At 48.6% G+C, this 19,391-nt stretch overlaps 1 protein-coding gene across 5 annotated transcripts in view; it reads left to right on the top strand.

Annotated features, from left to right (window-relative positions):
- Positions 1–18,884, top strand: part of FHDC1 (FH2 domain containing 1) — a 42,422-nt gene extending 23,538 nt beyond the window's left edge. For all 5 annotated transcript variants that reach the window (XM_041739044.1, XM_041739047.1, XM_041739046.1 and 2 more), the window contains exons 5-12: positions 288–373; positions 461–561; positions 3,678–3,748; positions 3,843–3,950; positions 5,705–5,775; positions 8,025–8,142; positions 12,164–12,328; positions 14,667–18,884. In XM_041739044.1, coding sequence (XP_041594978.1) covers positions 288–373; positions 461–561; positions 3,678–3,748; positions 3,843–3,950; positions 5,705–5,775; positions 8,025–8,142; positions 12,164–12,328; positions 14,667–16,646 — 2,700 coding nt within the window. In that variant the 3' untranslated portion in view covers positions 16,647–18,884. The remainder of the gene's footprint in view (positions 1–287; positions 374–460; positions 562–3,677; positions 3,749–3,842; positions 3,951–5,704; positions 5,776–8,024; positions 8,143–12,163; positions 12,329–14,666) is intronic.
- The last annotated feature ends 507 nt before the right edge of the window (positions 18,885–19,391 follow it).

The raw sequence follows: 19,391 nt of genomic DNA, 5'->3' as shown, positions 1-19,391 counted from the left end.
TTTAGTAACTTCACTGAGGATTCCTGTGGCTCTGGTTCTTGGGATCGTTTACACTTAGCCACATGATGCAGCACTTCTCCTTCTAATTTGTTTGGTTTCTCCTCATCCAACATAGTGGATGTGATGATTTCCTTTTCCATCTCTCCTTAGGTCTACGTTTTTATTAATTTGAATTTAGCACCGAAATCTTATTTTCTTACAGGAATTCTAAGATGAAATCTAAAATAATGTTACATTTTAATCACAAGTTATTTTCTTCTGTACCCTTTTTTCTGTTTGTCTTTTAGATAAAGAAATTAAAAACATTTAGTGGAGATGTGTCCAAGTTGTCCCTGGCGGACTCCTTTCTGCACTACCTGATTCAGGTGCCAAAGTAAGGATCATCTGTCACTGTTCTTTACAGAGCAAGGTTTTAAAATTAATGACATCAAATTCTACAGTTTTGCTTTTTATTTTCCAGCTATTCACTTCGGATTGAAGCCATGGTGCTAAAGAAGGAATTTTTACCTTCTTGTTCTTCTCTATACACAGACATAACAATTCTAAAAACTGCTACAAAAGGTATGTGAACACATGATGTTTGTTTGTTTGTTTTTTAAGATTTTATTTATTTATTCATGAGAGACACAGAGAGAGAGAGAGGCAGAGACACAGGCAGAGGGAGAAGCAGGCTCCATGCTGGGAGCCCCATGTGGGACTCGATCCTGGGACCCCAGGATCATACCTGGGCCTTTAAAGGCCGGCACTAAACTGCTGAGCCACCCAGGGATCCCTCACATGATGCTTCATGTAATTTGTTTTTATTAATTTTGGTGATAGCACTTTATTTTAGGTTTTATTCTTTTTAGTAAGCAGTCTTCTAATTTTTTTAAAGATTTTATTTATGTATTTATTTATTTATTTATAGAGCAAGAGCAAGCACAAGCAGGGGGGGGGGGTGGAGCAGAGGGAGAGGGAGAAGCAGACTCTACCCTGAGCAGGGAGCCCAGTGTGGTGCTCAGTCCTGGGACCCTGGGATCATGACCTGAGCCAAAGTCAGCTGCTTAACCGACTGAGCCACCCGGGCTGCCTGCATTATACCCTTTAGAGCCATCCCTGTTGTTACAAATGGCAAGATTTTATTCTTTCTGATGGCTGAGTATTATTCCATTGTAAGTATATACACTATATCTTCCTTATCCATCCATCTATTGATGGACACTTGGGTTGCTTCCATATTTTGGCTGTTGTAAATAATGCCCCAATAAATATAGGGATGCATGTATCCCTTTGAGTTACTGTTTTCAGTCTTTGGAGTAAATACTCAGTACTGGAATTACTAGATCATGTGGTAGTTCTATTTTTCGTTTTTTGAGGCACCTCCATACTATTTTCCACAGTGGCTACACCAGTTTGGTAGCAGGTTTTTTTTTTTTTTTTTTTTTAAGATTTTATTTATCTATGCATGAGAGACACAGAGGGAGAGGCCGAGACACAGGCAGAGGGAGAAGCAGGCTCCACGCAGGGAAGCCCAACATGGGACTTGATCCCTGGTCTCCATGATCAGGCCCTGGGCTGAAGGCGGTGCTAAACTGCTGAGCCACCGGGGCTGCCCTGGTAGCAGTTTGTTTTAAAAAACTATTCAGTTGAAATGAGAAATGCAAATTCCTAATTCTGATACACCATAAAAAGGAAAATAAGATATTACCTGGAATAACAATTAAGGTTTATTGCCATTTACTTTCCTCCCTGATTAATTGACCAATTAATTAATTAGCATATTCTTCTCCCATAAAAGATTTCTTTCATCCCAAGCTTTAGAGTAAACCCCTGGTTGCAGCTGGCCCCTGTTGTTCTCCTAGGTCAGTTTTCTGTGTGTGTGCAGTGTGTGTAGTATATGTGAGTGTGCTCCAAGCCCGGGCACTTAGGCCAGCCGCACGCTGCCTCCCATCCTCTGGCTTCTGGTGCCTAGGACTTCCTTTTCCAGAAGCATACCTCCTTTCCTCCTGACTCCTTCTGGACATCTCCAGTGTGACTTTTCTGCAGGTACCTAGTGGTTCTGCTCTGTGTCTTCTCCCACCTGATTCCTCTTACTACTCTAACACCTTATGGGCTATTTACATTTGAGAGGGGCAAGGGGTCATTCTCATTTCTTTGCCAACTTGCTTACCGAGCTTGGGTAGACTCCTTGCGGTTGCTCTCCTGTCTCACTCCATAGTGATGGAGTTTTGCCCTCTGGCATTTATGACACTGAGCAAACAGGCCAAGTACATGTGTGGGCATTCCTCATCTCCAAGACAAATCTCTGGGGCTCCTTAATCTTCACATTTTCCAGTGTGTCCAGTGCCAGCCTGAGTTCCTCTGGGTGGTTTTCTGGATTTCTAGTCATTATAGAACTGTTGATTCCTATTCAGTTTTCCTGTTTAATTGCTCTGGCCTGTGTGGAGACAAAGTTTGCTCTTCAGCCCATCGTATTTTCTTCAGTTTAGAGAGGAGACTAAGAATTAAGGGCAGTTTTTCTTCTTGCAATAGGGAGGCCTTTTAAAATTTCTTCTGTACACACCAGGGCTATTGCAGTCACTTTGGAAGGGCTGTTCCTCTCGTTCACAACGAGATGGAATAGTTTTCATATTGAGCCATGCAAATTTGCGGGCATGGTGGAAACGTTTCTTATCTGGTTAACCTTCAAATACTGGCTTTCTTAGATAACATAATGCAGGCAGTGATCCAAGTATACTTTTTTGCAAGTAATACCACACTTAATGGAGCATATAAAAAATTCATAGGTGACTTTTTATTATCTATGTATACTGTTATTTTAATAATCACCAAACTTAGCTTTTTAAATACCTTAACAATTTTTAATATTGTTAATTTGCATACATGTGTGTACAAAAGCTTCTGTGTTTAAAGAACTAGTTTATGGGACGCCTGAGTGGCTCAGCAGTTGAGTGTCTGCCTTCAGCTCGGTGTGTGATCCTGGAGTCCTCGATCAAGTCACACATCGGGCTCCTTGCATGGGGCCTGCTTCTCTCTCTGCCTGTGTCTCTGCCTCTCCCTGTGTCTCTCATGAATAAATAAATAAAGTCTTAAAAAAAAAAGAACTAGTTTAAAGATATATTACACTGATAAGCTCTTTTATAATCTTTAAGTCAATCCAAATGAAATGTATAGTTTTGAATAAAATAGACTCTCTGGGTGCCTGGCCCCTAAGGGTTATAGTGCTTTGCAAGTTATTTACATGTCATCCCAGCCTGTTTATTTTTTATCTCCTCATGGCTCGTGGACTAAGCAAAATGTTGCTCTCTGTTAGTTTTCATATTCTGTAAATATAATCTCAAAGGCTGGTGGATATGAAGGGAAAAAGTATTGCTGAGAAAAAGGTTGCTCCTATAACGACAGTGTGCTGCTTTTCATAAGGCCTTTGCACTTTCCACTACTTGAAAAATCTTGTTGAAGTATTTTATGATGTTGAAATATCTCATAGATATTTGATTCTCAGTTAAACACTAGGCCATGGATTACCAGTAGCAAATGGTATGTTAGATACACCACAGACTGTGCTGCTTGATTTGCTTTTTTCCAGTGTTTATACACAGTGTGGGTCAGAGCTTGCTTCAGGCCCGCTTGAACTCGGGTAGGGTGGCTGTCTTTGTGCATTTAAGCTGAAGGTACTGTGGCGTGTTCTTTTTTGACAGAACTGATGTCATGTGAGGAGCTACATTCAATATTACACTTGGTGCTACAGGCAGGCAATATCATGAATGCAGTAAGTAAAATTCCAAAAAATTAAAATACTGTGTTTTATTTGTCCATCCGAAGGTATACGTATATTTTTTTTTCTTTTGATTTGTCTTCTTTAGGGAGGGTATGCTGGCAATGCAGTAGGATTTAAACTGTCTTCTTTGCTCAAATTGGCAGACACAAAAGCAAACAAACCTGGGATGAATCTTCTGCACTTTGTTGCACAGGTAGGAAGTGGTGAGTTCAGAGAGACAATGAGTACGAATCCTCCCTGGAGGTGGGGAGGTTTTTCCCAGGTATTAAGGTGGCATCACACAGGAAAGGATGTAGTGGGCTCCAAGAAGGTTCTGTTTGCAAAAGCTCTCTGCAGATTCCTGAGCTGAGCTGTGCCTAGGGTTGTAGGTTAGGAGGGAAGTGGAGGGGTTGGGGGAGGCCGGGGTCAGGGTTGGTGAAGCCCGATTATGAAGGATTAACATCCTAAACACCTAGGAATTTGGGTTCATGCTTTAGCAATGGTGAGCCAGTGGACGTTTATGCATAGAATAATGGCATGCCCAGGTTGGCTTTGTTTTTAGGAAAATAAGGTGGTATGGAGGATGGGCTGGAGTGGAGAGAGAAACTAGAAATGGGACACCTTTTGGCCAAAATTGGCTCTGATCGTTTGGCGAGAGCTGAGAATCAGTCATGGCCACAGGGATGGAGAGCAGATGCCTGGGTGTTGAGACCTTCCCGGGGTTGGGTTGACTAGGTTTGTGACCAGTTATGTGTAGGGAGGGAGGGAGCCAGAGCAATGAAAAAGATCACTTGCATTTGTTTCCCTTTGTGAACCGTGAGTGAGTGTGCCTTGCCACAAGCACAGGGTTCGCACCCCATCCATCACCTCCATCTCTGACTGGGTCTTTGTGAGACCAAAACAATCAGTTACAGGGTGAAAACTCAGTTATCGACAGTCATCTGTGTCTGTCGTTAAATTATCTCAAATTACGAACTGTGCTGATTTGTTTTTCCTTCATTGGATCACCTTTGTTGTTTTGACAGCAGTCACGCAGATCTAGCTTTTAAGCTGGGGAGGAAGCCGGGCTTGTTTCTAGTGTGAGCTTCAGAACAGGACAGAACTAGGATTCTGACTTGCCCTTTATTAGCTGTAATTCCTCAGACAAGTGACTTACACACTAAGACCCTCAATTTCTTCATCTAATCATGGGGCTAGTGATACTTCAAAACAGGTACCAAGAAGGCTGAGGGGGCGATTCCATAAAGTGCTTGCTTCAGTGTTGGGCACATAGGAAGCTCTGCATAAATAATACACACAGTTACCACTCCATTCCTCAGAAGACAGAGGACATGTTGAACTCAGGACGAATTTAAAAGTTAGCTTTCAGGGCATTAAAACCAGAAAATGTGTTCCTTAGCCTGTGTGCCTTGCCGGTAGTCTGGTGGTCCTTTTAGATCCATGTATCCAGGGGCTCCGTGTACCTTGGTCCTTCCCCGTCGGGGGACGTTTCCACAGTTGGAGATTGCGCCCTTCCTTGTATCCCCTGAACTGGTAAAGAATCCACAAACACTTCCATGGCTTGTGCACCTTCTGATTAACTCAGTTTGCAAACTGGTTTAGCAGCTGAAAGCATCTGGGTCATTTAAAGGCATACTCATCGGTATGGGTGGTATTTAAGCAGGATATATTGGATTCTCTTCGAAACAATGGGCCCTGCTAAGCCACCACCCACTTCCATTGAGTATGTGTGCACGTGGAATTGTATTTCACGTTGGGATTGATTGTTCTGGGACGTTAAATCTACTTTGAGAGTAGGGGAGATCTGGTAAATCTTACTAAGAATATCATAGTTCATGTTCCAGTGAATTGCTTTAAGTACATCAAGCATTAAAAACAAGAACTTTAGGGTTCCTTTAAGCCTCGGGATAATTGTTTCCTTCCAATTTTATACATATAGTGAGAGAAAACTCTTGCTTTTTTTTCCAGGAAGCCCAAAAGAAAGATGCTGTTCTTTTAAACTTTTCCGAAAAATTGCATCACGTTCAGGAGGCTGCTAGGTGAGCAAAGAAGACTGGAAATCAATGCTGAGAATTCAGTTTTGGCTTTTTAAAACTACTTTTTAGATTTATTTATTTGAAAGAGAGAGAGTGAGCACGAGCAGGGGCTGGGGGGAGACAGAGGGCGAAGCTGACTCCCCACTGAGCAGGGAGCCTGATGCAGGGCTCCATCCCAGGACCCTGGGGTCATGACCTGAGCTAAAGGTAGGTGCTTAACCCACCGAGCCACCCAGGTGCTCCTAAACTACTTTTGAATGAAAACTGGTGACTATTTTATAACTTTATGATATTTTATAACTTTAAAAAGTTTTGTCTTGTTGAATTTTCAGACCTTCCTTTTGTTTGCTTACAGAGGTGTGTGTGCACCTTTGGAATTTGGGGGTTTTGAAAAATTAATCTTTATTTTTCATCTAAAAAACATATTGCAGTCTTTTCTAATGAATATCATCAGTGTAAAAACAGTATGGATTAAGAACTTCAAATCCCTTCACACCCAAAAGATAGAACTCAAACAAACATAGCCAATTACCTTGGGAGTTGGTATATACCAGTCAAACTTCCAGGGCCATTTCCTTGTAGAATCTAACATGGTACATTTATTTTCTATTGCACTAGAAGAAGTTGGAACCATATCAAGGGTTATGAAAGGATTTAGTTTTAAATTAGTCACTCAACCTTACAGAGAAAGTATCTACCAAACATAAGCTGTGTTTACATCACCTTAATTTGCTTCTGATCCCAGTATAGATGTGTATTTTAACGTAGCTAAAATCTGTGTATAGGAGCTATTTTTGAGTTCTCTGTTTTTAAATTTACAAAACATACCCATGTATCCAATGGTACATGTTTGATAACCAGCTTTTACTGAAAGAAATCCTGATTTGTAGCATTTGCTGAGTTCCATGGTGTAAATACTGCTACCATGGCAGATTTGAAGCTACCAGTGTGGCCTCACTGAGGGAGGAGTCAGGAGAGGCGCCCACACCCACGGTGGCCTCTTGCGAACTGGCTGCGATGCACCACTTCAAGTTGTGCATTTGCTCTTTGAGTGACTATATCCAGTTAGGATAGCTGTGAACCCTGTGCATAGATACATGAACGATAGTTTTTCTTTCAAGCTAAGCCCTGTCATAGGCCAGTGTCTCAGTATTATTGACTGTGAGCATCTAGGCACAGATGACATGTCTTTCCCAAAGTGACATTATCAGTCCAAAGTTGTGAATAGCTCATAGTTCATGTTTACAGATTTTCAGATTACACCCCCCCCCAACCCCAGTGAATGAGCATCATTTATAAGATATAAGCTATTCTGGTTTTAAATTTTTAAAAGAAATTTGTGCAGGAATATTTTTCCCTCCAACTAGTATAGAAATGTTACTAAGAGGTATATATAGAGAAATAACCTTTATATTTTTGAGCTGACACTTCTGATAAGAGTTAGATGGGGAAGTTTAGCTAGATACTGTCTTAGAAAAAACTTTGTAAAGTTTGTTTATTTGAAATGGAAGGTGAAGTACAAACAGATCATAGGTGGGTGCCAGTGGCCAATGAAGGTGGGAAACTATTGCATAAAGAAAAGTTAGAATTCACAATGGAAGTATGAAAGCATCCTAGTTTATGAGTTTGCTAAGTGAATTCCACCTGGATTTTACGTTTCACCTGTTCACTTTACCAGATGGCAGAAACATCGCTCGTGCTCTCCTAGTCCTGATTTGACAGAAGTAACAAAAGCTTTGCAATCAGTCCCGCCATTTCTTTGCAGAACTGTTAGCCACCTGTTAGTTCTCTCTGAAATACCCAGAGTCACTCTGGCTCTTGGTGGCAACATGACATCTGTTTAGTATCTCCTTGTTGCCCTTGATGTGTACACTGCCTTACTGGGCTTGAGTCGGAGCTTTTTGTATTTGTGCCAGAGAAAAGTGGAAGTATCTGAGTTCTGTTTCTGTTTTTTTATGCTGCTTGCATAAAGGTGTTCAGACCAACTTTATGAACAGCTCTACGAGTCTCATGGTTTTGTTATCTCACCAACAAGGACAAAGTTATAGCCTTCTGTCTTTGAACCAATGTGTCTCAAGGAAGAAATGGACTCTTAAAAAAACAGGCGGAAACTCTAAATACAGGAGTGGTAAATGTCATTGTGACCCCTCTGCCTTCTGCTTCTAGGTTTGACCAGCAGTTGGTCTTGTTTACTGTCCCATGACACATGGCTTCCCTGTGGCAACTGCCCACTCTCCCCTTTCTTCTTTCAGATTATCTCTGGATAACACAGAGGCCGAGCTGCACTCGCTCTTTATCAGGACCAGATCTCTGAGGGAAAACATTCAGCGGGATGGTGAACTTTGTCAGCAGATGGAAGATTTCCTTCAGGTTTGTGGGTGATTCGAGTCCACCTGTCTCGATCTGGCTTCCAGCAGCACCTGCCGGGGCTGGTAAAATCTGTCTGCATGGCTTTGGGGAAGTAGCAGGTTCCCATTCCTATTCTTCCCCCCTGAGTCAGTAAAAGGAACTTCGTGTTTCAGTGCCCATCCTTTGCTGGGTTGGTTTCCTAGCAGGGGATGCTGAATGTGCTTTGAACCTAAGGCGTTGGTTGCGGGCTGGCCTCCGTTTATCCCGCTTGATTTACATCATCACACCACGCACGCCATAGTGCATTGGTATCAGCGTACCTTGCTAGCACTTGGCAGCTTGTGCCCGGCAACTCACGTTTTGCTTCTCAACCATGGTGTGGGAGTTTCTGCCTCCTAATCAAACTTCTGGACAACAGAACAAAGTTCTACAGAAACCGTAGACACCTGAGAACTTGGGCTGTTGTTCCTTCACTTGTTTTTATTGAAGAAACAAGCTCCGTTTTGGCATGTTTTATAATGAGAGCGGGAGCACACATGATAGCTGTGCCTATCAACACGCCAAATACATCAGCCCCACAGGGTGTGTCAGGAGCTGCTCTGAATAACATCAACAAAAACCAGCAGAGTGGACATGTTTGTGACAGCTCACTGTGACTCACTAATCACATAGTCTGACATACTTCTTTTATCTTCCTTATTTAAAAAAAAAAAAAAGTGGCGGTTTTTCATGCATTCAATCTTAGGGAAGTGGTGTGCTACCTTAAATATCAGTGCTTGGAGCCTTGGAAGGTGGAGTTTGCATGGAAGGGCTGCCCTTGGTGCCAGGAACAGTGTGCTCCAGATGTTGTACCAACCTAAGCTCTTGCTTGTTTTACGTGTAATTAAGCTACCGCAAAAATTGTAAGGTTCAGCTCCCATCAGCAAACGTTTCATTTGGCTCTGCTGGGAGTTTTACTATTAAACATGTGTTCTGTATTTTCTTTCAAATATAACCAAACGAATATTCTCTTTAAAATGCATAGATTTCTCTCACTTTGAGAGAAAGTACCTAGCAGTAGGTAAGAAAGTACGCAGCAGTAAGCACATGCCGACAAACGAGGGAAAGTCAGAAACTGAGGGAGAAGGCACATCCCACAGTGAGCTGAGAATTCTGGATGTCTCCTTCCCTGGCTCCTAAATGAAATGTTAATATTTTATGCTACGTAGTAGTACAGAAAGGCTTGTGATGAAAAACGGCTCTGTCTCAGCTGCTCTTTAAAGGCAACCTTGTTTTTTTTTTATTTTTTATTTTTTATTTATTTATGATAGTCTCACAGAGAGAGAGAGAGAGAGAGAGAGAGAGGCAGAGACACAGGCAGAGTGAGAAGCAGGCTCCATGCACCGGGAGCCTGACATGGGATTCAATCCTGGGTCTCCAGGATCGCGCCCTGGGCCAAAGGCAGGCGCCAAACCGCTGCACCACCCAGGGATCCCAAGGCAACCCTGTTTTAACTGTAAATGCTTCTTTCTAGTACTCATTTGTATCTGTATAAATAGAATGTTCCCACACACTATTTTTCTTTTTTTATGTTCAATTGCTTTTAAAATAGAGGGAGGCGGGGATCCCTGGGTGGCGCAGCGGTTTGGCGCCTGCCTTTGGCCCAGGGCGCGATCCTGGAGGCCCAGGATCGAGTCCCACATCGGGCTCCCGGTGCATGGAGCCTGCTTCTCCCTCTGCCTGTGTCTCTGCCTCTCTCTCTCTCTCTCTGTGACTATCATAAATAAATAAAAATTAAAAAAAAAAAAATAAAAATAAAAAAATAAAAAAAATAAATAAAAAAATAAAATAGAGGGAGGCGGTATAATTTTGTAAGGTAGGGTAGGGTCAGTACATGCAGGGCTCTGAACGCCAATCTGAAAACTTTGAACTTTGTGCTCTTAGCCAATGGGGAAACATTGAAGTTTCTTGAACAGAAAAAAAAAAAAAGATAAGAACACAGTTTTGCAAATCTGTTTCAGGGTTTTGACCCTCTGGGCAAGAAGCAACGAATAAATTGGTTTGGAACGTGGGTCTGGAGCAGGCAAGTTAGAAAGTTGAATTTGCTAGGACAACTGCTCATCTCTTGTCGATCACACTTGGCCAGTGTAGTTTAGGACACAGTCAGGAGACTGTGTAGAAAACTAACTCTCGGCCAAAAAACCCTCTGAGCTTGGTGTTCACACACATATTCGGAATGTTTCTCTTTCCCAAGTCCTAAGGGCGACAGCAGTGCATGTGAGTTTTTCCTTCCTGGTTCTCTCTCGATCCCCACCGGATCTAGTGATGAGCCACAGGAGGCGGAGCTTAAGCTCCCATGTAGATTCTTGTCAAGAGTCCTATTTTTCTGCAGTTGAGTTATTTTTGGCTGGAATCCACCTTTCCCCCTGTGGAAGAATGACAGGCAAAGATTTATCCTTTCATTAATACCCTTCTCTCCGTAAAGAATAATAGAGCATGAATGCACACACTGCCTTGGGCTACTGACTCAGATGGTTACTTTCTCTGGTATTCAGTTTCCTCAGTGGTTTGGGTTTCTTACTACCTCTTGAATGTATTTGGTGTAAGAAAAGGACTTTTAAGGGGGAAAATCTGTTGGGGTGGGTGGGAGGTCATGAGTCGTCTCAGAGTTGCTCTTCACTCTTCAAGTATGGCTTAGCAGCAGTTCCACTCCTTGAGGGTGGGCAGTTTGTATCTTCACATTTCCGACACCTGCCCCTCCACTCCAAGGAAGTTTCTCAAATATAAGACTTTTTAAAAACATGGTAAATGTGATTTATAAAGTTATATGCCTTGTGCGTTCCTTCTTCACGTAAGCCTTGTTGCCCAGTAAAACAGAAAGATGTGAGTGTAATCCCAAATACTCAGTCCCCTTGGGACTGTGGCTCCTCTAAGGAGCTGCTACCTCCTTTCAGCGTAAATGTCACGCGCTGCTGTCAGGGAAGGGTGCTTGTGCACCTGATAGATCCCATCCTGAAAAAGGCTGGGCGCTCACTGGAAGAAAGCAAACCTCTTTCATTTATCTTTCATCGTGGTGGCGGTACCTGAATCTAATTTATTTTTTTTAAGATTTTATTTATTAGAGAGCATGAGCAGGGGGAGACGCAGAGGGAGAGGCAGACATCCTGCTGAGCGGGGAGCCCAATGCAGGGTTCGATCCCAGGACCCCAGGATCATGACCTGGGCCACCCAGGCATCCCTGATGCCAGAATCTGGAGGCACCAGAGACTCTGTTCTGGAAGGATTAGGAGAAAGTGAAGATGTGAAGAGGATGGGTTTGTGTAGGGCAGTGGTTATTAACCACGAAGACTCTTCAGAATCTCCTGGGGAGTTGTAACAAAATGTTAGTGGTAGTTAACACAGCAGAAGTCCTGAATCGAATGGGTGGGGTGCAAGCATGGACTGTCAACTGTGCTTCTGAGCTAACCGGAATAAACACCACGGTTAAGAAGCCTTGACTGGGGAGTTTGTCTGGGCAAGGGGGCCTCCGGTCCATGGAGGTGACACTGACCCTAATACAGATCATTTGAGATTAGATTTAAACTCCCTTTCAGGTACCTGGGTGGCTCAGTGGTTAAGCATCTGCCTTCAGCTCAGGTTGTGATCCTCAGGTCCTGGGATTGAGTCCCGCATTGGGCTCCCCATGGGGAACCTGCTTCTCCCTCTGCCTGTGTCTCTGCCTCTCTCTCTCTCTCTCTCTCTCTCTCTCCATCAGTACAAGAGACTTCTGACACCCTGAACTCAACCCTTGGCCAGTATAAGATTTATTTATTTATTTATTTATTTATTATAAACAAACATTTATATTTGTATATTTATATTTGTATATATGTTTTATAAGTAAACATTTATTTATTAATAAACATTTTCCTTTTGGCTCTGAGGGCGCTGGACTTGCCATAAGCCTTCCGTTTGCCGAAGCCCGGAGTTGAACCCAGGGGCACGGGCTCCCTGGGCTCCGGCGGGCGCAGACGCCGCCTCGGCTGCCGTTGGCTCCAGCGTGTGCTGGTCTGTTTTCCCGCAGTTTGCCTTGGAAAAGCTGACGGAACTAGAGCACTGGAAGCAGGAGCTCCAGGACGAGGCCCACACCCTTATAGATTTCTTCTGCGAAGACCAAGAAACCATGAAACTGGACGAGTGCCTTCAGATCTTTCGAGACTTCTGTGTCAAATTCAACAAAGCAGTTAAGGTATGGCTGCCGGCGTGGCCGTGCTCCCCGAGCTGGGTGGATTTTTATTTTCCCTCTTCCAGACCCAGCCCGCCGCCCTTGGCGGAAAGATGGTTCAGCGTTTCCAGGGTGTCAGGAAAGTGGTGCGGGCAGCAGCCGCCGCCAGGCTCCGGGCAAGCGGCCCTGGCACCCCAGGCCCGGGCGCCTCCATCGCCGGAGCCCAGCCCTGGCCTCCTCGGCCGCCGGGCCGCTGCCACCGACACTTGCTCCGATGGCCTGGCAGCACTGTGCCCGGAAAGGTCATTTATGGGGCAGCCCTGACACACATTCCTTCGAAGGTCCTGGGTGTCTTCCTCGCCCCCTCTCCCCGGGCAAGAACGTGCTCTCCTAGGCAGTGCTTGCTCGCGGTGGGAGGATCGGAGGGCCTCCTCTCCCCTGTTTCAGGCACCATGGCCATTGCCAGACGGTTGGCCAGAGCCGGCTTCGAAATTCTCAAGTAGTCAGGAGTCTGCTGCCGTCTGAGCAGCACCGCTGCGTTCCTTGCCCTCAGCGTCCGGTTCCAGTAATCTCTGAGTTCAGTAGAGGAGCCAGAGGAGGCTGGGTTGCTTGGCTTTGCAATTGCAACTTCCATCTGTCAGTTGAAAACAAAAACAACATCCCTCCACTTCAGACCGTGATGAGGAACTAAATACTTGGGCGTTAGACCTCTCCCTGTATTTAAATGCAGGTTTGTCTGCAGCTGAATTCCTTTGAGGGACTGATTTCCCTCCAGCCCTGAGTAGGCCAGAGTGACTTGAGTTCTCAACCCCTCCTTCTCTCTCCCGCTGAGAGGAGGCTAAGCCTGTGGCCACGTTTCCTCTCCCTTGTCCAAGCAGTGAGCTCAGCAGTGGGAGGTGATAGTGGGTGGTGGAGGCCAAATTGGCTTTTTCTGAGTTTCTTAGTCCCTGTCAGAATGCTGCAGACCAAGGGGCCACCTGTGTGGTTCTCTCACCCACCTGTCCTGAGCACCAGGAGCTGGCCCTGCCCCGACTCCAGGCAGCCTTGGAGGAGAGGGCCTGGGGGGACCTGGGACACTGGAGAGGCCAGGCCAGAACTGCAGGAGGGGCCACGCATCCCCAGCCAGAGCGTCACAGAAACATGGAAGGGAAATCCACCATTTGAGAAAATTGATTTTCAAGTAAAAAGTGCTGTCAATGACAGATTTGGGTTGGGAGAGCCACACATCTAGGAGACGTCTATATTTTTTTAAGATTTTATTTATTTATTCATGAGAGACACAGGCAGAGGGAGAGGCAGGCTCCATGCAGGGAGCCAGATGTGGGACTCGATCCCCAGTCTCCAGGATCACACCCAGGGCTGAAGGCGGTGCTAAACCGCTGAGCCGCCTGGGCTGCCTGACAAATATATATTTTATAAAATATGTTTTACTTCTTTATGTAAGGGAAAGCACGAGCAGGGGGAAGGGCCGAGGGAGAAAGAGAAGCAGACTCACTGCCGAGTGGGGAGCCCGATGTGGGGCTCGATCCCAGGACCCTGAGATCATGACCTGAGCCAAAGGCCAACGCTTAACTGACTGAGCCACTCAAGGCGCCCCACAAATATAGTTAAAGTGCACAGCCGGGTGGTGAAGTGTGCTTTACGATGTGCATTTGTTCTGGTTTGGTTTTGTTGGGGCAGGGCTGGGCACTTGGAGCAGGGTGGAGGGTGGTGGAAGGCTTTGTAAAGCAGATCCTCTTGTCTGGTTGTAGGAAGGGGGTGGGGCATGAGGGCAGAGCCACCGTGGCACCTCTGGTGTTGCCTTACCAGGGAGTGTTCAGAGAACAGATTTGAAAGGCATCTCTTAGTAGCCTGGGTGTACTTTGACGCATTCAGATCGTGGTTAAGCACAATGTGCTGCACGTGCGTGCACCTGTGTAGGCGTCCTCTGCACAGATGCAGCTGGGAGGTATGATCTCAGGCTCCTCCTGTTTTCTCTCTGCCATCGATTTGGTAGCCCTTTCCCGGAAGTCCTTTCTGTCTCGCCCGCTTAGAAGCCATGCTGGGTTCCTTTGGAGTCGAGGGGCTGGCATGTGTGGAATCACAGTGCCTTGGCTGCCGAGCTGGAAATTGGGCCCAGGGATCTGATGATAGCCGTAGACGGGCTGGTGGGCTGGTGGCGTCCGCAGCCAGCTTGGGGAGAACTAGCCCTCGCCACACCCTCCTGCCTGCAAACCGACAGCATCTCTCTTGGTGACGCTTAGGAGCCAGGTGCCCCCCATGCACGTAGCTCTCGCTGGGTCTTAAGGCAGGTGGCTGTGGAATTGCACGCAGGTCCCTTGTGTCTCATGTGTCTTCGGGCTTCTCTCCACCCCTCCCTCAGGACAACCACGACCGGGCTGTGCAGGAGCTGAGGCGGCTGCAGCGGCTGAAGGAGCTGGAGCAGAAGCGTCGCTCCTGGGCAGCTGGAGAGCTTGGGGGATTTTGCCGGAGCAGCAGTGAGAATGACGTGGAACAGCTGACCAAGAAGGGCACGGAGGACCTGCCCCCCTTCCTGCAACCCAGGCCCGTCAGCCCTTCGTACCGACCTCCTAACACGCGCCGCTCCCGCCTTTCCCTGGGTGCTTTCGCTGACCGGGAGCTGCTGACCTTCCTGGAAAGTTCTACCGGCAGCCTTGAGGAGCCCAGCAAGTCCAACAGCTTGCCCCGGAACAGTCCTCGGCAGGCCCGGCCCACGCTGGCCTGGATGGAGCCTGGGGACCCAAAGGCCCAGGACCCCGGCCAGGCACATAGACCTCAGGCCTCAGGAGGCCGAAAGGAGGACCCCGAGCCGCCCTCATCACCTTGCCAGAGCCAGCTGTCCGCCCTCCGGCCTGAGGACCCTACGCCCGCCTTCCCCCGAGTTCGGCGCAGTGGGGTGAGCATCCTTCGAAAGAGGAATAGCGAGCCCGTGGGCCTGAGCCCGGCCCGGTCCCCTCCGCTCTCGCCGTTGGCTCTGGGGATTAAGGAGCACGAGCTGGTGACAGGGCTGGCTCAGTTCGACATGCAGGGACCCAAGGGCCCAGAGGAGGTGCCCAGGTTGACCGTGAATGACCTCAGCTCCAGGGCGCCCGTGTCTCCGGGGGATGGGAGCGAGCCGTCGCTCAGTGCCAGCCACAGCGGCCTGAGGCCTGTGGGCACAGGTGCCCCCGGCGGTCTCGGCCCAGCCCTGGAGGGGGAGGGGGACCCGGCTGCCCCCGACGAACCCAGTGGCAAGGCTCTAGCATCTGTGGGCAGCAGCGACCCTGAGAGCAAAGACCCGGGGCCTGTGTTCTACATCTCGGACGCCACCGACTGCTCGCTGACCCTGGACTGCTCGGAGCCTGGGGAGGCGGGCGGGGGGGACGGCTCCCTGTCCTCGGGGGCCGGGGAGCCAGGCAGCCAGGTCTCCTCTCACCCCACCTCCAGCCCCGTCGGGGAGGCCTCGGCTCCAGGGTCCGAGGAGAGCCCCCCCGCCCGCAGGGACAGCCTCCCCGGGGACAGGCCCGCCAAGGGGAAGGATGCGGCGGCCGCCAAGAGGAGCTCGGTCAGGGAAGCGCCCCAGGGCGCCCCCAAGGCCAGCCCTGCCCGGCGCAGCCAGCCGGCGGCCCCCAAGGCGGTGCGCACCCTGACGGCCTCGGAGAGCGAGAGCATGCGCAAGGTCGTGCCCATCTCCAGGGCCGGCCGCGCCCCCGGCCCCGCGGGCTGGAGGCGGCCCCCGCGGGAGGCGCCGGGCGGCCGGGGGCCCTCGGACGAGTCTCCGCGGGCCTCGGCGGGGGCGGGGGCCGGGGCCGGGGCGGGGGCGGGGAGGGAGCCCCCCCTGCAGCCGCGGGGCTCGCTCAGGAAGCCCAGCGCCAAGCCCCTGCGGAACGTCCCCAGGCAGAAGCCCGAGGAGAACAAGATGTGCCGCTCCGGCCCGCAGGGCCCCGACGGCCCCGGCCCCAGCCCCGAGGAGGAGCCCCCGGCCCCGCCCGCCCCCAGCGCGCCCCGCGCCCCGCCGCCCGTGCCCAGCTTCGCCCGCAACACGGTGGCCTCCTCGTCCCGCTCGCTGCGCGCCGACCCCCCGCCCGGGGCCCGAGCGCCCGGCGTCTCCCGGGCGTCGTCCCAGCGGCAGCCGAGGCCGAAGGGCGGCCCGGAGGAGGCGGCCCCCAGGGACGGCGGCGCCCTGCGGAGGGCCAGCAGCGCCCGGGCCCCCAGGAGGTGGCCGGAGGCGGGGGCGGGGGCGGGGGCCGAGGCCCCTCCGAGGGCCCGGGCGCCGGGGGACCGCGGGGACCGCGCCTCCCTGCGGCTGAAGCACGCGGAGCGGGCCGCGCTGGGGAGGATGCTCGAGCCCTTGCGCAAGTGACGGCGCCTGCCGCCGAGGGTGCAGCCGCCGAGGCCCGGGGACCCCCCTCGCGTGCACGGGGGAGATGCCGTTCTTACCCACGGAGTGGAAAGGAAAGAAAATCCCGGCCAGTTTTTATACGTCAGACTTATTTTTTAATATCGCAAAAGTATTTTAGTTCCTTTTGCAAAATGCAATGCCTCCTAGGGGAAGAAGCAAACAAACAAACAAACAAACAAAAAAAGACAAAACCCTCAATATGAAGACCTGATTCTCCCGCGTCCCCGGGCCTGGGGGTTCCGCGTCCCGCTCGCCGTCCGCTGCTGCCAACCGGACTCTCCGCAAGCCCCGGGGGTCGGGGTTGGCACCGCCTCCCCGAAGGCGCTCGCCTGGCTCAGCTGGTGTGACTTGGGGTGAGGGTTGCGTGGGAGCAGGAGCGACAGAGCCCGGCCCAGGGACATCACTGCGTGCAGATGGGGTGCTCCCGTGCGTTCAGGATGCTGGGTCTTCCTGCACTTGCAAGTCCATATTTTAATGGAAAGGCATCAGGGGCTCCTGAGCGGAGCACGTCTTCCCCTTCGTGTTTTCCCGTTTATGTATCTGTCCTAAAACTGAGTGAAGGCTGCTAAGACTTGGGTTCACTCTCGTTTCGGGGAAGAATGAACCCTTCCGTCCCTGTCCTCTCCCTCCCTCCTCTCTGCCTGCAGCCAGCCCTCCCTTCTCTTGCCAACCCCACTTGGAGCCTGGAGAGTGTAGATCTGCGTCCCGGATGATACTTGTTAATGTTGACATCTCTTCTTTGGTACAGTGGTTTTTAAATCCTGAGAAAAACCAAACCAAGTTTTTAAAAACAGACCAAAAACAGAAGAAAAACTGCTTTTAGGAGAATTTAGATTATCTGGACATTTTTTTTGGAGGGGGGGGGAAGGCTTTATTCAAAAGAAAGGAGAGGAAAAAAAACATTTACTGTTCCTACTCACTGCCCATTTCACTACTTCCTTTTGAGACTAATTAGGAAATGAGGGGATTCTTGAAACTTTCTTGTTATTTAAAGTTACTCCCTGCCCTTTTCCACTTTTGGTCACTTAGTGAAACCTTAGTGAAACCTTACTTTAGATCCAACGGTGGTAGATGGATTTCAGCAAATCCATGTGGTTGATGTTCCAGTCTTCCTCCTCAAGAATGTTGCCTCCCATCCAAATTAATTGGAAACTTTGAGCTTCCATAAGTCAGCTAGATTGAAACGGTAAGCTTTATGGCTAAATAAGTAAGGCACCTGATCACAAAACCTTATAAAAATGGCCTTGAGTAGATATTTCCTTGGCCCCACAAAAATGGTTATGGAAATCCTGCACTGCTTTTCATCATCTCAAAAAGTCTAAGAAACCATATATTTAACCACGCAGACAACAACATTCAAAACATAGGGCCCATGGGTGGCTGGAAATGGATGAAAGAGGTCAAAAGTTGGTAGATAGTGGGGTGCCTGGATGGCCTGGTCGGTTAAGCATCCGACTCATGATTTTGGCTCCGGTCATGATCTCAGGGTCATGGGATTGAGGCCTGTGTTAGGCTCCTAGCTTAGCACGGAATCTGTTTGGGGTTTTCTCTCCTTCTGCCCCTCCCCCAACTAATGTGCATTCTCTCCCCCTCCTCCCTAAAATTAAAAAAAAAAAAAAAATTGTGGATAGTGGTGGGGTCAGGACCTCCAGGTAGGATCCTGGCAACTGGGGTCCCAGTCCCTGCTCTGTTGCTAATGCTATGTGACTTTGGCAAATCTCTCCCTCTCCCTAAGCCTCTGCTTCCCAGCCAGAGAAGTGGGAACATGGCCTCAGTGATGGTTTCTAGAGGTTCCTCTAGCTCCAAGAGTCCAAGTTACTACAGACAACCAAGGACCCATCTACCCCAGGACCAGCTTCTCCGAACTGACCGCCAGCACCTCCATAGCAGAGGCCTCATGTCAAAGGCCTGCTCAGAAGGAAGCACCTTCAGAACATTGTTGCTTTGAAACCTAATAAGCTGAGTTTCTTGAGAAGCGGGGTTTTACTTACCCTTGTGGAGCTTCTGTGTATGCATCTGTATGAGCAGGTGATCATTCTATTACCTTTTATCGGTAGTAAGCTTTGAAAAATAATTTAAGTATATAATGGAGAAATGTAAATAAGTTTCTATATAAGTTGTTTAAGATGAACTGAATGTATTTAAAGGTCCATTTATATGTTCTTTTATGTAACATGTAGCTTAATAAAGTTCCTGTTTATGGGAGTTGTGGTTTATCTCGACTTACTGTGTTGATGGGTGTGTGTGTGTTTGTGTGTGTGTGTGTGTGTGTGTGTGTGAACCTTGTGGAATAGTATATAATTTCCTGCACACAGAAAAGCCCGGATGCAGGAGGTTTGGGATACAGCGATCTTGTCCTCAAAAGGCTCAAGAGTCAAATTGGGCTGTTGGTGTGTGTCTTCTCTGTGGCCCAGAAACTTTAACTGAAGGCCCAGAGAGCGGGCCTGGCGCCAGACCTGTGGGAATGCAAGCATGCATCTGACATGCAGGCCGCGGGTGGAATGTTCAGCACCTCGTACATGCTCGCATTATTCCATGTTTTGGGCCAAGCTTTGTGTAATCTCTGTGGGGCCAGCAAGTCTGGATCTGCCCCTATGTGTCCTCATGCATTTTGGCTCAGGACACTATTGGGAAATCACAGCTCACTTCTGCGGCTGCCTCCGGAATGAGCAGAGGGAGGGAGGGGTGGTTTGATTTGAATGTACT

This window comes from Vulpes lagopus, chromosome 23, assembly GCF_018345385.1.
Source record: "Vulpes lagopus strain Blue_001 chromosome 23, ASM1834538v1, whole genome shotgun sequence".
NCBI lineage: Eukaryota > Metazoa > Chordata > Mammalia > Carnivora > Canidae > Vulpes > Vulpes lagopus.
The sequence above is the reverse complement of the archived record's forward strand: the minus strand, read 5'-3'. Positions and strand labels throughout refer to the sequence as shown.